Below are 17,878 nucleotides of genomic sequence, written 5' to 3' on the forward strand. Positions count from 1 at the left end.
GTATCAGAAACAGATTAGTTTTTTTTCCCAAAAAGGCTCCAAATTGATCTATTTTGAAACCTCTCTAGCTATGACAGCCTGCTGTATTATTTAGCTTTAGAGAATGCCTGTCATCAATCAACCTGACCATTTCTTTTAAGAATTTTCATCAAAAAAATTAATGCAAACAAATGAAAAATGTACATGGAAGTAAATATAAATGACCATGGAACCGGAGGCTGAGGTAGGACGGGGCAGTAAAGAGTGGGGTAGAAGAGAGTATTCAAGAGAACTTGAAACCGCCAGGTCAGAAAATGCTGGAGTGGTTTTGGGTTGAATTTTTCGTTAATGACAGTGCATTAAGTGAACATAACTAAAAAAAAGAAGATGAATGAGCATCTGTTTTTCTCAGTCATAAACAAACTGATGAAATACAAAATCATCTGCTTTATAGTGTATGGAAGAGACACATATGTTGGATAGTAAGATCAGTGAATGTAGCTACTTATGTAAAGTTTTGTATCCTACTAAAACTGTAATACAAATGGCATTTCTCTCAAAGCTAGTTTTCTGACTAATGCATCATAGTATTACCTCCAAGGGAAGATTCAGATCTCTGGCATTTTTTCTGGGCAAAGTTGTGGTCCTGCTTTCTTCTGGGTGTGGGCACTATCTATCATGTATACTGATGAAAATAGTATTTCCCAAGCTTTGAGAGTCCACACGGCAGCCTTGGAGGGCCAGTTCCACACAGTGAAAAAAGATTATACTCAAAACACGCACAGACAGGAGATTCAGGCTTGGGGTGTTAGATTTCTGTTATACACATGGCCCTCCATGCTTAGGAATCTACTCTCTTCCTTCTTCCTACCCCAAGTGTTAATAGTAAAACTTTCAGGGAAGCCTTAAAATGGATACATCAAACCAATAAAATCTGTGGCTCTCTGAAATCAGAAAAATGATTCTAGTTTTCAAGACCACTCCCAATTGGGCCTTTGCTGTCTTCTACATCTGAGCCTGGTGATTCCAGAACCAGCCTGGACCTCCCTCCCTAAGCTAGTGTTGATCAAATATACCCACTCCCAAGGCTGGCACCTCTTCCTTCCCAGACTGATGGGAGTTTTAGATTTTGGTACATAATCTCCACGTTTTCTCTTCTCTTCATTCTGCCTTTCAGGGGAAGCCCCTTATTTACGGTTCCAAGGAATGCTGAAAGTATGCTTTCTCCCCATTTTTTGCCTAGAAATCCCGCTGTGAATGCGAGCATAACACTTGTGGTGATAGCTGTGATCAGTGCTGTCCCGGATTCCATCAGAAGCCTTGGCGAGCAGGCACTTTTCTGACCAAAACTGAATGTGAAGGTATGTTCTTGACAAGCCAACACCGTGTGTAATTCTTCTTTTCCTGGGGCACAGGTGATATAAACATGTGCTGATTTCAGGTGAGCACATGTTTGCAGTTCACATATTATATTCAAGACAGTAGCTGGTAAGCTGTTTTACTCTCCTGTTTTAGAGTTTTCAAGTTTTTTTTTTTTTAATTTGAAAAATATTTACCAAACACCCATGAATTTACCACTGTGTGAGAATTATGAGAAATAGATAAAAGCATGGTATACATTTACTGTCATTGGGGCGAATCTGAAGCTTATATATAGCTTCTATATATATATATATATATATATATATATATATATATATATATATATGTAAATAAACATTTCAGCAAAACCTACCAGATATAGAGATTACCCTTCTAAAGACATATGTTCATAAAATGGTTCTGAAACCAGTATAGCTCCAGATCCTTCTGCCTATTCCCTTTGTAGTTCCTCCCCTAGTAAACAGCTTTTGAATCCCCATCATCTAATAATTGGAGAAAAACCATAGGGGAGAGATCTTACCCTTCAGGTTAGAGTCAGTTCATTATCTGGGGAAAAAAAGACTCTGATTCATTAGTTATACATATTAAAGGGTAGTGTTTGGGGGCAGTAGCTGGGAAGAATAGGAGAGTAAAAGGTAACAGAGAAGGCAAGAAATCAAGTTTGTGCAGAAAGAATATTTATTTTAATAATAAGCATTAATATTTTAAATGTTTTCACATTAATAACAGTGTAAAATGCTAATATTAGAAATGGTATCTGTGACAATCATTATTAGCATAAAGTACGCTAGAGTAATTATTGGACAATGGCAACCAAGAAAAAGCCAGTAATGAAAAATAAAACAACTGGCTATGCAAACATGTGCCAACAAATACTCGTTTATACTCTGATATTATCACTTTTGAAGACAACCCATATGTCCAGTTTTTCCTGAAGGGAAATACCTAAGAAAGGTAGCGGATGACTTTGTAGCCTAATATTGCCAACTGTTGGTGTCACCCAACGTGGTGACAGGGATGCTAGAGAAACCTGTATTTCCGGAGATCTGTTCAGGCCAAGATGAGACCTGAAAACAAAGACTTCTTCTAAGCTATAAATCTCAACTAGCCAGGAAGCCCAATTCAATTGAATTCAAATATAAATATTTTAGTGAATCAGTCCTGATCACATTTTTTCACTTCAACAGGTGTATATAGCTTCCAAAACAGGCTTGGTAGACATTTTAAACTAATACCAACCTCATGTACTTATTGAATCAAATATATTTATCATGTATCATGTGTCAGACATGATAGGTCCTTAAACCGCCTTTAATCACGAAATATTCTCCAACCATAAAATACATTTTCTTTTCAGTTTAAGATTCTGCACATAGCATCAACATCTTGAGGCCCTTCATGTTCTGCACTTGCCTCTTTTGCTTTTTGGTTTGTGTCTGTGTGCTTGCGAAGATATTTTGGTTTAGAAATCACTCATTGTTACTGAGATGTACCTGGGGGAATGCGTCACCACTGCCCAGTGTTGTAAGGGGGTGGTTATCAGATACCCAGCCTTTGTTTTTTATCATCTACCCCCAACTCCATTGCTGACGATCCCTCAGGATCTCCACCACTTCTCCCAATGAAAGCATTCATTCCTAACACTGAATTTAAGTTGAATGACACCATGAATTTTCTTCTCAAACTTCTTTAAAGTTAATTAATTTCTCTTCTGCTTGTGGATTATCAGCAGTCACACGTGGGAGTGGCATTTGAGGGTAGGGATTCTTCCCATTGCTTCAACGTTCCATTAGACAGTTATCATGATGTAATGTTAAGTCGAGCTGCAAATCCTTTTCACCACTCTCCACTTGTGTATATGTGTTTAAACAAGGAAACAGAAAGGATAGATCAAACTTATTAGCAGCAGGGATGGACAAAGCAACACAGAAGGAAATTTCCACTTACTGCTATATACATTTTCATAAAATAGCATTATTATAAAACAATTTTATCTTTCTTTGTGGGAGAGATGGGAGATTGTATTTCTAAATTGAAAAAATAATTTTTTGAAAATCCACAGATTAAAAATAGGGGTCTTGGGTGGGGGGGAGTTGAGGGAGGGAGGGAATACGGGGATATGTGCATAAAAACAGATGATTGAACTTGGTGTACCCCCCAAAAAATAATAAATAAATAAATAAAATGAAGAAAGAAGAAAAAAAATAGGGATCTTATCCATAAAACCGTGTATAAATACCATGCTCTTGACAATGTATGCATTTGTAAAATCTTATATGAAAATTTTATTTTCCAAGATGAATTGTGTTCCAATCACCTCTTAATATTTAGAAAATCCCTTTCTGCAACATGACAAATCCCTCTATAAAATGAATAATTGCCTTCTAATTCATTTGAATTTAATTTGGATTTTTATCAGTCTAGCTTATTTGAGGCAGGTTATATCTCTAAAGTACAAAGGATATGTATTCCATTGCTAAGCCTGTGCTAACAGACAGTTTCTATCTTGTATTTTGGACATTCTGTGAAATAAAAAATTGCTGATGACAGAATGAAAAATGGGTTTTTGTGAGTAGGTAGTCTCTGTGTCCTCTGAGGCTATAGATGGAAGCTGTGCAGGCCCAGGACCTTTAAACAGCAGCCAGAGCTATAGGAAAGGGCCCTCACATGGAGTATGAAAAGGACAGCTCCTCAAGCATCAGTCTTCACCTGCCTTAGCTCTTGGTTATAAGTACAGTCAGCAATACTCGTTCTAAATAATGTAAGAATAAATTTGTATTCCTCTGTATTTCCCTATAGTTATACTGGTAGCAGAAATGTTGACTCTTTCTTGCAATATGTTTTTACAACGGGACTTTTAAGAATTCTTCTGCATTGTCCTAAAGATATAAAACTGCTTATGATGCCTAGTAATTTATATTTGTGATTACATGTTTCCTAGAATACACTTTGAAAACTCTCCATTAATATAGCAAGAGTACCATATCCTAAATCCAAAGCCAAGAAACTGAAGAAGCTATTTGCAACAAACAAGACAAGGAGATAACTGTCCTTACTATATTGAGGTCTTCCATAGCAATAAGAAAAAAATTCAAAAAACCTGTTAAAAATGAGCAAAGGTCAAAACAGGCATTTCTCAGGAAAAAACATATGACATAACTATATAAAGAAATGATCACATTTATAATTAAGGAAGTATTCATTAAAACAAGAAAAGTACTTTTAAAAAAATTACCAAAGTGTTCATTCATTCATTCAACATTTGTGTGAACGCTTACTGAAATGAAAATGTTGATAATACACAGTGTTGGTGAGGCGGTGTGGAAACAGTTTTATCATATCTATTGGAGGGAGAGTAATCTGACATAGCATTTTTAGAGGGAATTTTTTCAAGTTAATTAAAATTAAAATTTCACATGCCCCTTGACTAGAAATTGTACTTGCAGGAATTTAATCTGTAGATGCACTTGGATTGCTGTACAGGAGACATTTTATGATCTCTGTCTTTAGTACCCAGTTGCTAATACCATTGCTTCTGACATTTACGGGGCCGAGTATTTACTGTCTCATGCATTCTGCTAGGTGATTTACATTATCACAACAATCTAAGAGTGAAGTACTAGAATGACACTAAAACTTGAATTTTCTCCACAAAGTCACTCAGCTGGCAGATGGGAAGCAGTCTGACACAAGAACCCCCACTCCAACCCCCACCTCCATTGTCCTTCTGGTAGGTACTCAGTGTTATTTATACAGGAAAAATCTGGACACAATGTAAGTGCCCATTATTAGGCATCTAATAAATCAAGAAGTACCCAGTGTAGCCTTAGGGAAAACATAGTGCTAATAGAGAAGGAGCTATGCTATTTACTGTTAGTAAAAAGTTCAGAACAGTGTATAAATGTCCCCTTCTGTGGAATAAAAAAAAAAGACTGAGCTGTGTGCCACACATAGGCCTGGGCACACACACACACATGCACACACACACACATATAGACGTGGAAATCAATGCCGGGACACCTGAGAAAATCAACATCTGAGGAAGGACACTGCATCGTATATCTTTTCCCTCGTTCCCATCCTAAGATGAATTCTACCCATTTTTCAGAGTCTTACCCAGTTCTTCCTGAGGAAATAATTTTTCACCCCTCTGAACTCCTGTAATGTGATATGGCAAAGAAAAGGAGGAGAAGAGGAGAAGGGGGCTAGGAAATCATAGAGGATGAAGATGAGAGGAAGTGGAAGAGAGAAAAATCAATTGAGAACTTGTTTATAAGGCATTATGCTAATAATTTTATGTGCATTTTAAATATCCCTATCTAGTAATTACTATATGGAAACTGAGCCATCGTGAAATGAAGTTCCCTACTTCACAGGGCTACTAAGTAGTGAAGAGGACAACCAAATTTAAGACTGGCACAAAATAGCATGGTCTCAGCCACTGAGCAAACCAGCTCTTGGCCTGATTCCTTGGCACTTTATCCTATATCTTTTCTCTCTTATCAGATAACTTGAAGGATTGTGGTAGTGTTTGGCCCTGCAGACTCTGGAGCCTGACTGCAGAGTTTGGCTTACAGTACTGATTTGGTGACCTTTTACAAGTTACTTCACTTCTCTTTGCCTGAGGTTCCTAATATATGAAAAGAGATTAATATAGTCCTTGTCATAAAACTGAGAATTAAAATCAGTGGTAATGAATATAAAACATTTGGAACAGAATGTGGCATATAAAAAAGCCCTAAGTTTCAGTTATGATTAGTAGTAAAAGAAAGGAACAACATTTGACTCTTGCACAACGTGGTTTTGAACTACAAGGGTCCACTTATAAGTGGATTTCTTTCACTAAATGCAAACAGTGCTACAGTACTACACAGTCTGTGGTTGGCTGAATTAGGGGATGAGAAACCAAGAACAAGGAGGGCTGACTGCAAAGTTATACTCTGATTTTCCATTGTGCAAAGGATTGGTGCCCTTAGCCCTTGCATGTACTAAACATGCTTTTTTACTCATAAGATCTAACACAGAGATTCACATATAATTATTCATTACAGATTTCATGGATGTTAATCATTGAGTACCATACTTCAGTAATTTGTTTGTCATAATGGGAAATTGTAGGTTGAATTATATGAAATATCAGTTTTATAAGATAAAATCAATCAAATATTGTCAACTTCATATGCTTCAGCTTAATTTATATGTCTTAACTATTTCAAGTTCTATTAAAACGTGTGAATTTATTAGCGTGTCTAACAAACCAAGTACTTTCTAGATACTTTTGTAATGGTTATATACATATATATATAATGCAATATAATTTTCCATATGGTATAAAAATCTCTACATAACAAAGTATTATTTTTAAATATATCTGAAATCTGAAATTAATGTTTATAAATTTCTTTTTCCCTAATGCAGCCTGCAATTGTCATGGGAAAGCTGAAGAATGCTATTATGATGAAAATGTTGCCAGAAGAAATCTAAGTGTAAATATACATGGAAAGTACATTGGAGGGGGTGTGTGCATTAATTGTACTCGAAACACTGCTGGTATAAACTGTGAGACTTGCGTCGATGGTTTCTTCAGACCCAAAGGGGTAAAGTATGCTTTTTCTTTCATTAAATGTTATTTTGGCTTTTTCAGATAGAGATGTATTTATAGGGAAAAATAATTTTGATAGCTTCTCTAAACAGTTGGACTGCAAATTCTCAAACGTGACTAGAAATATTTCATAATGGAAACTGTATAAATCTTTCAGGATGTGAGGTAAAATATTTCCATCTCTCCAGAAAGTCCCATTGTGCCTCATTCCAGTCAATCCCCACCCCCAGGAAAACTCTGTTCTGATTTTTAGAGCATAAATTAGTTTTGCCTCTTAGTGAGTTTCCTAAAAATGAAATCACAAAGTACATAAAATTTTTGGTCTTCCTTTCACTCAATATAGCATGTTAAGATTTATCCAGTTTTACACATCAATCGTTATTTCTTTTTAAAAAAATTGCTAAGGAGTAGTCCTTTGCATGAATATATCTTAATTTTTAACCCATTCTCCTGTTGGTGGATATTTGGGTCATTTCCAGTTTTTGGTTAGCTCAAAAATATAAACAATTTTATATGAATCTTTTTGTGATTATGTGTTATTAACCTCGTGTAAATGTCTAGCAGTAGAATACTTGTTTCATAGGATAGATATATGTTTGATTTTGTAAGATACTGCCAACATTTTGTCAAGTTAGTAATACTATTTTACATGTTCACCAGAAATGTATGTAAGTTCTAGTTCGTCCATGTTATCTGTATTATTTGCTCTTGACTATCTTTTTGCATTAGCCATTCTAGTGGATGTGGATGTAGTGGGTACTAGGCAATCACTAATCATCAATACTTGGTGCTACAGCAGATCTTCTATTATGAATTTAGAGCAGATCCCGTGGATTAAATTCTTATTTTAAATGTTTATTGGCTATACCTATATCTTCTCTTGTGAAGTGTTTCTTCAAGTCAAGAAATTGTTTTTTTATTCTAGAAACCTTATAATTTTAACTTTTAGGGCTATGGCCCATTTCAAGTTAATCTTTGTGGAGGGTGTGAAATAATGATTGAGATCTACATGGTTCTCTCTTGTTCCAGCACCATTTTTGGAAAATTACTCTCTTTTTCAAATTGCTTTGAGGCATTTTTTGAAAATCAGTTGATCTTTTGGGTCAACATCTGGAGTCCCATTTCTGTTCCATGGAATTTTTTGTCCATCTTTGTGCTAATGGCACATTATCTTGATTACCTTAGCTTTAATAAAACTAGAATTTAGAGACATAAGTGCACTAACTTTATTCTTCCTTTTGAAGATTGTTTTGGCTGTAATAGTTTCTTTACATTTCCATACAAATTTTAGAATCAACTTAATGACAGAAATATTAATTGAGATTGTTGTATAGAATCTAAATGCAAACATGGAGAGAACTAACACTTCAACAATACTGAGTCTTCCAATCAATGAATATAGTATGTCTCTTCACTTATTTCTATCTTCTTTAATTATTCACAGTGGTGTTTTCAGTATAGAGATGTTGCATGTCTTTTGTTAAAATTAACCATCAGTATATTGTTTTTGTATTATTGTAAAAACAACTTTTTAAATCATTTAATGTTATTAGAAAGATTTTTGAGTGTTGATGTCATCTCCTATATTCATGTTAAGTTCAATTATTAGTTCTAGTAGTTCTAAACTAGATTATTTAGGAATAAACACATAAACAATCACATTGCCTGTATATAAATTGAAGTTTATTCCTGCCTTTGAAATCTTTATGCCAATATTAACTAAAAATGGTGTTATTTTGGTCAATTTGCACTGATTGGTGTTTTAAAAAATATTAAACCAATTTCACATTTGTGGGATAAGCTCCACTTGATTATGAAGTGTTATTTGTATATTGGATAATTCAGTTTGTTAATATTTGGTTAAGAATTTTTGTATCTTCTCCTAAGGGATATTGGAATGTAATTTTATTTTTATTTTATTTATTTTTAACTATTTACTTATTTATTGGCTGTGTTGGGTCTTCATTGCTGCTCACAGGCTTTCTCTAGTTGCAGTGACTGGGGGTTACTCTTCATCTTGGTCCGCAGTCTTCTCATTACCATGGCTTTTCTTGTTGTGGAGCACAGGGCTCTAGGCGCGCAGGCTTCAGCAGTCACAGCACACAGGCTCTAGGGTGCAGGCTCATAGTTGTGGCACATGGGCTTAGTTGCTTCACGGCATGTGGGATCTTCCTGGACCAGGGATCAAACCCATGTCCCCTGCATTGGCAGATGGATTCTTAACCACTGCAACACCAGGGAAGTCCCTAATTTTATTTTCTTGTAATATTTTGATCAGCTTTTTGTGTGGGAGTGTATTAACCTCAAAAAATTAGTTGAGAAATGCTTCTTACTCTTCTGCCTTCTAAAGTAATTTGTGTAAGTTTGGAATTGATTCTTTTTTCTTGAAGTATAGTTGATTTACAACATTATATTAGTTTCAGGTATATAGCATATTGATTCAATATTTTTGCAGATTATACTCCATTATGAGTTATTACAAGATAATGGCTATAGTTCCCTATGCTATACAGTATATCCTTGTTGATTATCTAGAATTCCACAGTAAAACTATCTGGGCATTTAGTATTCTTTGTGGGAAAAGCTTTGATAACGCATTCAATTTTGTAATTAGAGATAAAGTGAGATAGGCTTTATTTGTGTGTGTGTGTTAGCTTTGATCTATTGTGTTTTTCAAAGAGTTTGTTCTTTACATCCAAATTATCAACTTTATTGACATAAAGTTTTTTATTACTTTGCTATCCCTTTAGTCTATGGTATTTTTACTGATATTTCCTCTTTAATTCCTGAAATTGTAAGTTTATGTTCTTTCTCTTTTTTTATTGATCACTAATGCTAGGAGTTTATCAATCTTTTTAATGTTCCAAACTTTTGCTTTTAATTTTTTCTATATTTATTGATTTCTGCTCTTATATTTATTATATTATTCCTTTAACCTGTTTTGAGTTTAAATTTCCTATTCTTTGACTACCTATCAATTTGGAAACTTAGATGATTGATTTTAAACCTTTTTCTCCCTAATATAAGCATATAAATATACATTTTCATTTAATAGGAACTTTAGCTGGTTCCCATGAGTTCAGAAATACTTTCTATACATTATCATTTATTTAAAATAATGTTTATCTTGTGATTTGTTCTCAGTTGTTTAATTTCCAAATATTTGGGCTTTATTAAATGTTATATTTTTATTGAGTTCTACACTGAGTGTCTTATGTTCTGACAGCACACTCTCTAAGATGCCAAACCTCAGAGGTTTCTTGAGATTTATTTTATGGGTCAGTTCGTGGTCCCTCTTGGTAAACCATCATGTGCAGTTGAGGCCAATATTTGTTATTATTGTTAATTGCTATAAATATGGATTGTCCAATCTATGATTGTGGATTCTTACCTTTCATTTTGGTCAGTATTTCCTCAGGTACTTTGAAGCACTGTTGTTGAGTGCATACATATTTAGAACTTCTGTATCTTTATATATTTTATGTCTTACAACTTGACGTTTGAAAAATTATGGAAGTTTCTTCTTTATCTCAGATAAAACTTTTTGTTGTAAGGTCAGCTTTATCTCTTATTAGTGTAGCTGCACCAACTTTCTTATGCTTATTTTTTGCATGGTACCTCTTTTCCCTTTTTTTTTTTTTTTTTTACTGTCAGTCTGTTTGCATTTTCTTTTAAAAGGAAATCTCTTATGAACAGTAAAATAGCTACGTGTTGCTTTGTTATTCTGATAATCATTGTCTTTTAAACTGCATGTTTAGTCCATACATTTAATGTAATTAAGGTATGGTTGTGTTTGCTGTTTGTTTTCTATTTGTCCCATAAAATTTTTGTTCCAATTATTCCTTTTCTGTCTTCTTTTATGATAAACGAATCTTTTTCATTGTCTCATTTGATTTGTTTACTAACTTTTTAGTTATACTCCTTTGTGTTATTTTTTTTTTAGCCCATGCTATAGAGATTATAATATACCTTCTTAACAGTTACTGTCACCGTCTGCTCAGAGTAGCTAACATAATACTTCACATACAATCAAAACTTTTAATTAGTATAGTTCCTTCTATACCTATCTTTTGGACTACTGTTTCCATATATTGCATAAAAGTTGTAAGACCCCAATACAGTGTTGTAGTTTTTGTTTGAAGTCAAAGATAGTTTTACATTAACCATATATGTACCATTTCCAATACTCTTATTTCTTTCTGAGTAACTGGGTTCTAACTAGTATAATTTCCTTCTGCCTGAAGAACCTCTTCTTTTAGCCTTTATTTTTTTTAATAGTGCAAGAATTGCTGGTGACAATTTATCTCAGCTTTATTTCATCTGAAAATGTCTTTATTTCACCCTTATTACTGAAGCATATTTTCATTACATGGAGAGAGATGTTTGTTTTCTTTCAGTAATTTAAAGATATAGTATTTTCTGGATTTTACTTATTCTTATGAGAAGATAGCCATCATTTGAATTTTTGTTCTTCTATATATAATATATCTCTAATTCTCTGACTGATTTCAAGATATCCTCTTTTTATTTGCCTTTTAGCAGCCAAACCATGTGTTGGCAAACCATGACCTCTAGACTGAATTTGGCCCATGGCCTATGTTTTATATGGCCTGCAAACAAATTTTTTTTTTACATTTGTAAAAGTTTGTTAAAAGAAAAGAGAAGGAGGTGGAAGAGAAGGAAAGGAGGAGAAAATGAAGGGGAAAGGAGATGGAAGGAAAAGAAAAAGAATGACAACAACAACAAAATTAAGAAAAAGAAAAAGAAGAACAAGATGAACAAGAACTAGGCAGGGGACTTCCCTGGTGGCACAGTGGTTAAGAATCCACCTGCCAATGGAGGGGATACTAGGGTTTGAGCCCTGGTCTGGGAAGATGCCACATGCTGCAGAGCAACTAAGCCCATGTGCCACAATTACTGAACCCATGTGCCACAACTACTGAGCCCGCATACTACAACTACTGAAGACTGCACACCTAGAGCCTGTGCTCCGCAACAAGAGAAGTCACTGAAATAAGAAGCCCATGCACCACAACGAAGAGTAGCTCCCATTTGCCACAACTAGAGAAAGCCTGCACACAGCAACAAAGACCCAATGCAGCCAAGAAGGGAGGGAGGGAGGGAAGGTGGAAGGGAAGGAGAAATTTATAAAAAAAATCACATTTGATTTAAAAAAAAAAGAACTAAGCAGAAGAAGAAGAGGAGAGAAAGAGGAGGAAGAGAAGAAACAGACCTTATGTGGCTTACAAAGCCTACAATCTTATTAGCTGATCTTTTATGGAGAAAACTTTCCAATCTCAGAGTTAGACCATGTGTGTCTAAATGTGGCTTTCTTTGTGCTTATTCACTTGGCTGCCGAGCTTCTTGTAATTGTAAATTGAGATTTTACACCACATGTTGGAAATTTTAGGCCATTATTTAAAAAAAATTTTTTTTGAACCATGCTCTCTCTTCCCGTTTTGTGACTCCAACTACATACAGGTCAGGTTGCTGGACTGTGTCCTACAGATTACTGAGTCCGTGGTAATTAAATTTTTTTTTCTTTTTTTGTTCTTCAGATTGGATAAATTCTATTTATCTGTAATTAGGTATACTACCTTTCTCCCTGACATCACTTATCTTCTGCTAAGCATATCCAGTTAATTTTTTCATTGAGATATTTTACTTTTCAGCTTTTTATAGTTCTTATGTTTTTATTGTTTTCATTTCTCTGCATGAAATAATCCATGTCGCTCATTTTGACCATTATTTTCTTTACATTCTTGGGCATATATACAGACCTGTACAAGTCCTTGTCTGCTAATTTCAATACTTGGGACACCTCAGGGTCTGTTTTTATTGACTTGTTGTTTCTTGAATAAGGACCGCACTTTCATTTTTCTCCTCATGTCTAGTAATTTATGATTTATACAAGACATTGAGCATGATACAGTGTAGAGACAAAATTCTGTTGTCATCTTCTGAAGATTTTTGAATTTTGTTTTAATTGGTAGTCAACTTACTGACTAATCACTATGAAACTGAGGAGACTTGCTTTTATACCTTGTTAGAACAGATTAATAGAAAGTGCAAGGTGTTTATCTAACCTTTCTAATTTGGTTGATAAACTTTCATTTCTGTTTGCTTTATGGTGTGCAGACTGGAAGATTTTACTCAGATCATTTCGCTTTCCAGCTGTTGCTTTCCATTGGGCTCCTTGGAGTCCCCTGAATTAATGTACAATTAAGGGATCAGTTAAGAATTGAGGCATATTGATATGCACATTTTGTTGTTACCCTTATATAAACATAGATCTCATCTACTGTATTTTTTTTTGTAAATCTCAAATCTTTCTAAATTCTATCTGCTTTTGATTATTCTCCCAAGTCCTCAAGTATTTGATTTTTATGTTGTTCAGAATTTATAGTTGTCTTTTGACCATGTGCTGGACTTATACAAGCCATTATTAAAACTAGAAGCTTGATCAAATTTTTATTACAAGTTATTAAGTGAATCTGAGCCTCGATTTTGGTACTTTAACACATAAAAATATGTATGCTATATTTTGTTAAAAATTCAAATCTTTCAGGTTCTTAGTATTTGGGTAGAAATCCATTGCATTTTTATGAAGATACAGAAAGAAAAGTTTTGTACACTGCAAATTTTATAGCTAAAGAACGTATCTCTATGATATTCTTAAAATTATTGCCTTAAAATCTAATTTTAGATTTATATGCTAAATACATATATTTAAAAATTAAAACACACACACATATATATCAGTGCTTACACTGAGAACTAATTAGTAATCTTATTATTTTAATAAAATTAAAAACCAAGTATAAAGTAGATGAATTTATAGAATCTTTTATGTTAGGAGTTTTCCTGATTAGCAATCTGATTCAGGCAGATTTTCCCAATTACCACAAAGAAAGATAACAAATTAAGATGCTTTGGTTTACTCAAGCTTATCATTGAAATCATAAATCATATTTATAAGAGTTAAAAATTTATCCTAAAGAAATTTATTGCTGTATGCCCATGGAGAGGTTTGTTTTTTTTCCCATGTCATGGTTTTCTCTTGGTTAGAAAGCGTTTCTCCCAATTCCACTCTTAAATTGCTACTTATACTTCAAGCTCCAGTCTAAATGTCACTTTTTCTGTGAAACATTTCTTGACTTCATTGTATTATTACTCCCTCCTCTTTTTCCCCAGAATGCTCTGCTTGTGTGTCTGTTTTATCAATTGGTACATTCTATGTAATCAGTATCTTTCAAGTCTGCTATTCCTGTAAGCTTCTTTAAGGTAGAAATCAGGTCTTATCTATCTGTGCTTTGCACAATCCTTACTTCATAATAGGAAGTGAATGAATGGGTCTTAAGTGATGATTTTGAAACTGATCTGTGGACATAGTTGATTGAATTCTATCAGACATGTAAATATTTCTGTACTTATGACACTTTGACTTATATTAGCAAACAAGTTTTCATTTATAAATTAAACCTAGATATATACATATATAAAAACTGTATTTTATAGGAGAAATATATATATGTATATATTTTTACACATATACACAATTTTATATATATATTCACAGTATTTTAATATTTCCTAGGCAAAGAATTGTTATTTTTCTGTTCTTATCTTCTTATATCTGGAAAAATAAATGTATATATATGGTACATTAGCAGAGTCTAGGTGTGTTTAATTAAAATATTCTAACATTAAGAGCTACTAGTTGTACTGAGTATTTAATATGTGAGATTTCTTATGAGATGTTTTATACGTTATTCCTTTTAATTTTAACTTAATAACATCACTGTCATTGCTATTATTATCTTCATATAATCAGAAAGTAAATAAGTTGCAGGAGGCCACGTAGCCAGTAAGTGGATACAGCAGGGTAAGAGCTCAAGGCTTTCTAATTACAGAACTTTCTGAGAAATACAGGAGGCAGCATAAGTATTTAATGTCTTTTTCAAGCACCAAATGTAAATTTCTATTTAATTAGTCATATCATGATCAATGTAAAAAAGTTTTTGAAAAATAAATTTTGGGAAAAATTAATTTTTAACTCTTTTGTAATATAACAAACAGTAAAGAAGATTTTATTATGGAATGTATATTTCTCTAATATTCTAATATTCTCTGTATAAGGAAACGTTATTTTTGTTATGATAACGATACTGTGATTATAAAAGAAAGAGCTGCCTACTGAAATGTGTAGGGATTAAAAGACTCTTTACTTGGGATTTTCTTTAAAGATTTCAGCAAAGAGTAAAACGTAATGAAACATATATCAAAATCTTGATAATGGTTGAACCTAGGTAACAAATATATAGGAGTTAATTACACTGTCCTCTTTACTTCTGTGCATCCACTTAGAAGAAATGGATTTTAGAAATTACAAACATATAATAAAGAAAATTTCATATATTATCATTTTCTCAATATAATTTATTATTATTTATTATTAAAATTTTCATTCAAGGCTTGCTGAATTGAAAAATATTTGTATTTTTATTACACTTGATTAACAGAATTTTAATATTTTTGTTAGGTATCTCCAAATTATCCAAGACCATGCCAGCCATGCCACTGTGATCCAATTGGTTCCTTAAATGAAGTCTGTGTCAAGGATGAAAAACGTGCTCGACGAGGTGAGAGCTATAGTAGAGGGCCATTGTTCTGACGAAAGGAAAACTAAAGCCAAGTGTGATTATTTTCAGAAGAAGATGTGTCAGTAAATTTCATTCATGTACTAAATTTATTCTCATAGCTGTCAATGTCCCCTGCAAGAAACAGTTTTTAATTTATCTCAATAATTATGTTTATGTTTAATTATACTTTGAAAGCAAGAAGAGTTAAATCATTTGTCTTACATTAGTTATACATGTATATACATATATATACATATGTATACATATTTACATATCTAGGTATACATATATACACATACATGCACACACACATTTATATATACCTTCTAGTCTATTTTAAATCTGTGGTGTATGTAATTTTTTGATGTCTTGTTATTTATTAGATTGCTTTGTAGCTTGCATGATTTCTAGGGTGAAATGACAGCGTTCATTGAGGAATGTGTGTGCTGCAATGGGAAGAATGTACAGACGAGATCACAGACTGAACTGAGATATAGTTAATAATACAGAAAGCAAGAAGTGTGCATAAAAGACTATAAAAGGCAGTAGAAGTGAGTTAATGAAGGGAAAGAGGCTGACATTAATTTAAGCCAAAACCTTCTTTGAGGATTGAAATTCATAATGAACTCCAAACATTAAGGAATCAAATGCCAAAATAACTCCTTGATGTAAAATGTTTAGGAGCTACTTCCAGGAAAATTGCTTGCCAAGGTTAAATAGAAAATTCGTAGAATATATCTGGAACTGTTTATATTTTTAAGACTGGATTCTTCTCTTCTGTGGAAAGACTAAAATAAATCATGGCTATGATATAGGCTTTTTCCCCCAAAGACTTTCAAGTGAAAAGACTAGCAATATTTCTTTGGCACAGTTTAGCTTACCTGCTTTCTTTACAAAACTATATGATTATCTATTTAAGCTTTGCAGTCTTAAATCTTAAAAGATTAAAAAATAATTATTTAAAAATTCAAATGGTGAATTATTGATGTCATTTTTCATTTTATGGTCCCTTCTCTTTTTATGGTAACAACTAAATCACATTATTTTGGAAATGTAGTTTAATTTCATCCCCTGAGATTAAAATGGTAAGTATTTTGTTGTTGAAAAAGTGATGAAAAAATAGAAAAGTAGAAAAAATGAGTATTCAATGCAGTGGTAATCAGCATAGATACTATTATTAACATTTGCGTGTTAACTTTACATGATGAATTTTTCCCCATATCTCTTTGTTTCCCTGAAATCTGATTTTAACTCCTGAATAACAGTATTCGACTTTGAATAGATATTAAGATTGTTTCCAAATTTTGTATATTTTAACCAATGCTTTAATGAAGAGCTCTGTATATAAATATTTTTCAATTATTTTTTCCTCTGCGCTCTGTCTAAATTCTTTTTTTCAAATTGAGGTATAGTTGATGTACAATATTATGTAAGTTACAGTTGTACAATATAGTGATTTTTCAATTGTAAAAATGACACACCATCAAATAAAATTTTAACAGTAGGGAAGGGAATAAAATAAATAGCAAATAGTGTCCTTTTTAACCTGTTCCCCCCAGTCTCATTTCCAAATTTAATCACACTGATCCTTTTTTCCTATGAAGTTCTTTTGGAAGAACTTATCTTCCAAACAGCATCTGAGTAATATTCTTCGTATTTTTCGTCACCATTAAATATTGCCTATTGACTGTCCATCTTGGAAGACAAACGTTTCACTCATATCACTTTCTTCCTTCTCTCTACCATTCATGTATTTTTATCATTTTTTCTTCTATGGTATTTTTATCATGTTAAATAAAAGTTTAAATTCCTGTTTTTTAATTTATTAAAGTTAGACTTTATCCTTTGAGGTCCTACTACACAAGCTGAGAAAAAGACCATCCTTACATGCTCCCTTGATTTTTAACCCACTTGACAATGTCTGTCAATTGCATCTTTACCTTTTCAAAAATTGTATAGAGATATTTGGTTCCAGGCCAGTAATTAATTTTTCTAATTTTAAATTGAAATGCAGTAATCAATATTTGTAATATTATAATTAGATCTATTTTATTCAATATAGGCTTGAGTTGAAAAATTGGATGAATACCCATAATACATTTTTCTCTTCGTGTTTAGTCTGATGATCTCTTTAGGAAACAGTCTAAGATGTAGTCGATTTGGATTTCTTAGTCAGAATGAGTAATCAGATAGTGAGAAATGATATTCCACTATCCCATTGTCATTAACCTGATTACTAGAGAAAAACAAATATTTTGTGTGTGAATTTTTT

At 33.0% G+C, this 17,878-nt stretch overlaps 1 protein-coding gene across 1 annotated transcript in view; it reads left to right on the forward strand.

Annotated features, from left to right (window-relative positions):
* LAMA2 (laminin subunit alpha 2) overlaps nucleotides 1–17,878 on the forward strand; it is a 604,135-nt gene that overhangs the window by 244,399 nt on the left and 341,858 nt on the right. The window contains exons 7-9 of the mRNA XM_057737971.1: nucleotides 1,223–1,340; nucleotides 6,781–6,959; nucleotides 15,507–15,606. Of these exons, the coding sequence (XP_057593954.1) occupies nucleotides 1,223–1,340; nucleotides 6,781–6,959; nucleotides 15,507–15,606 (397 nt within the window). The remainder of the gene's footprint in view (nucleotides 1–1,222; nucleotides 1,341–6,780; nucleotides 6,960–15,506; nucleotides 15,607–17,878) is intronic.

This window comes from Hippopotamus amphibius, chromosome 6 (genome assembly GCF_030028045.1).
Source record: "Hippopotamus amphibius kiboko isolate mHipAmp2 chromosome 6, mHipAmp2.hap2, whole genome shotgun sequence".
Taxonomy (NCBI): Eukaryota; Metazoa; Chordata; class Mammalia; order Artiodactyla; family Hippopotamidae; genus Hippopotamus; species Hippopotamus amphibius.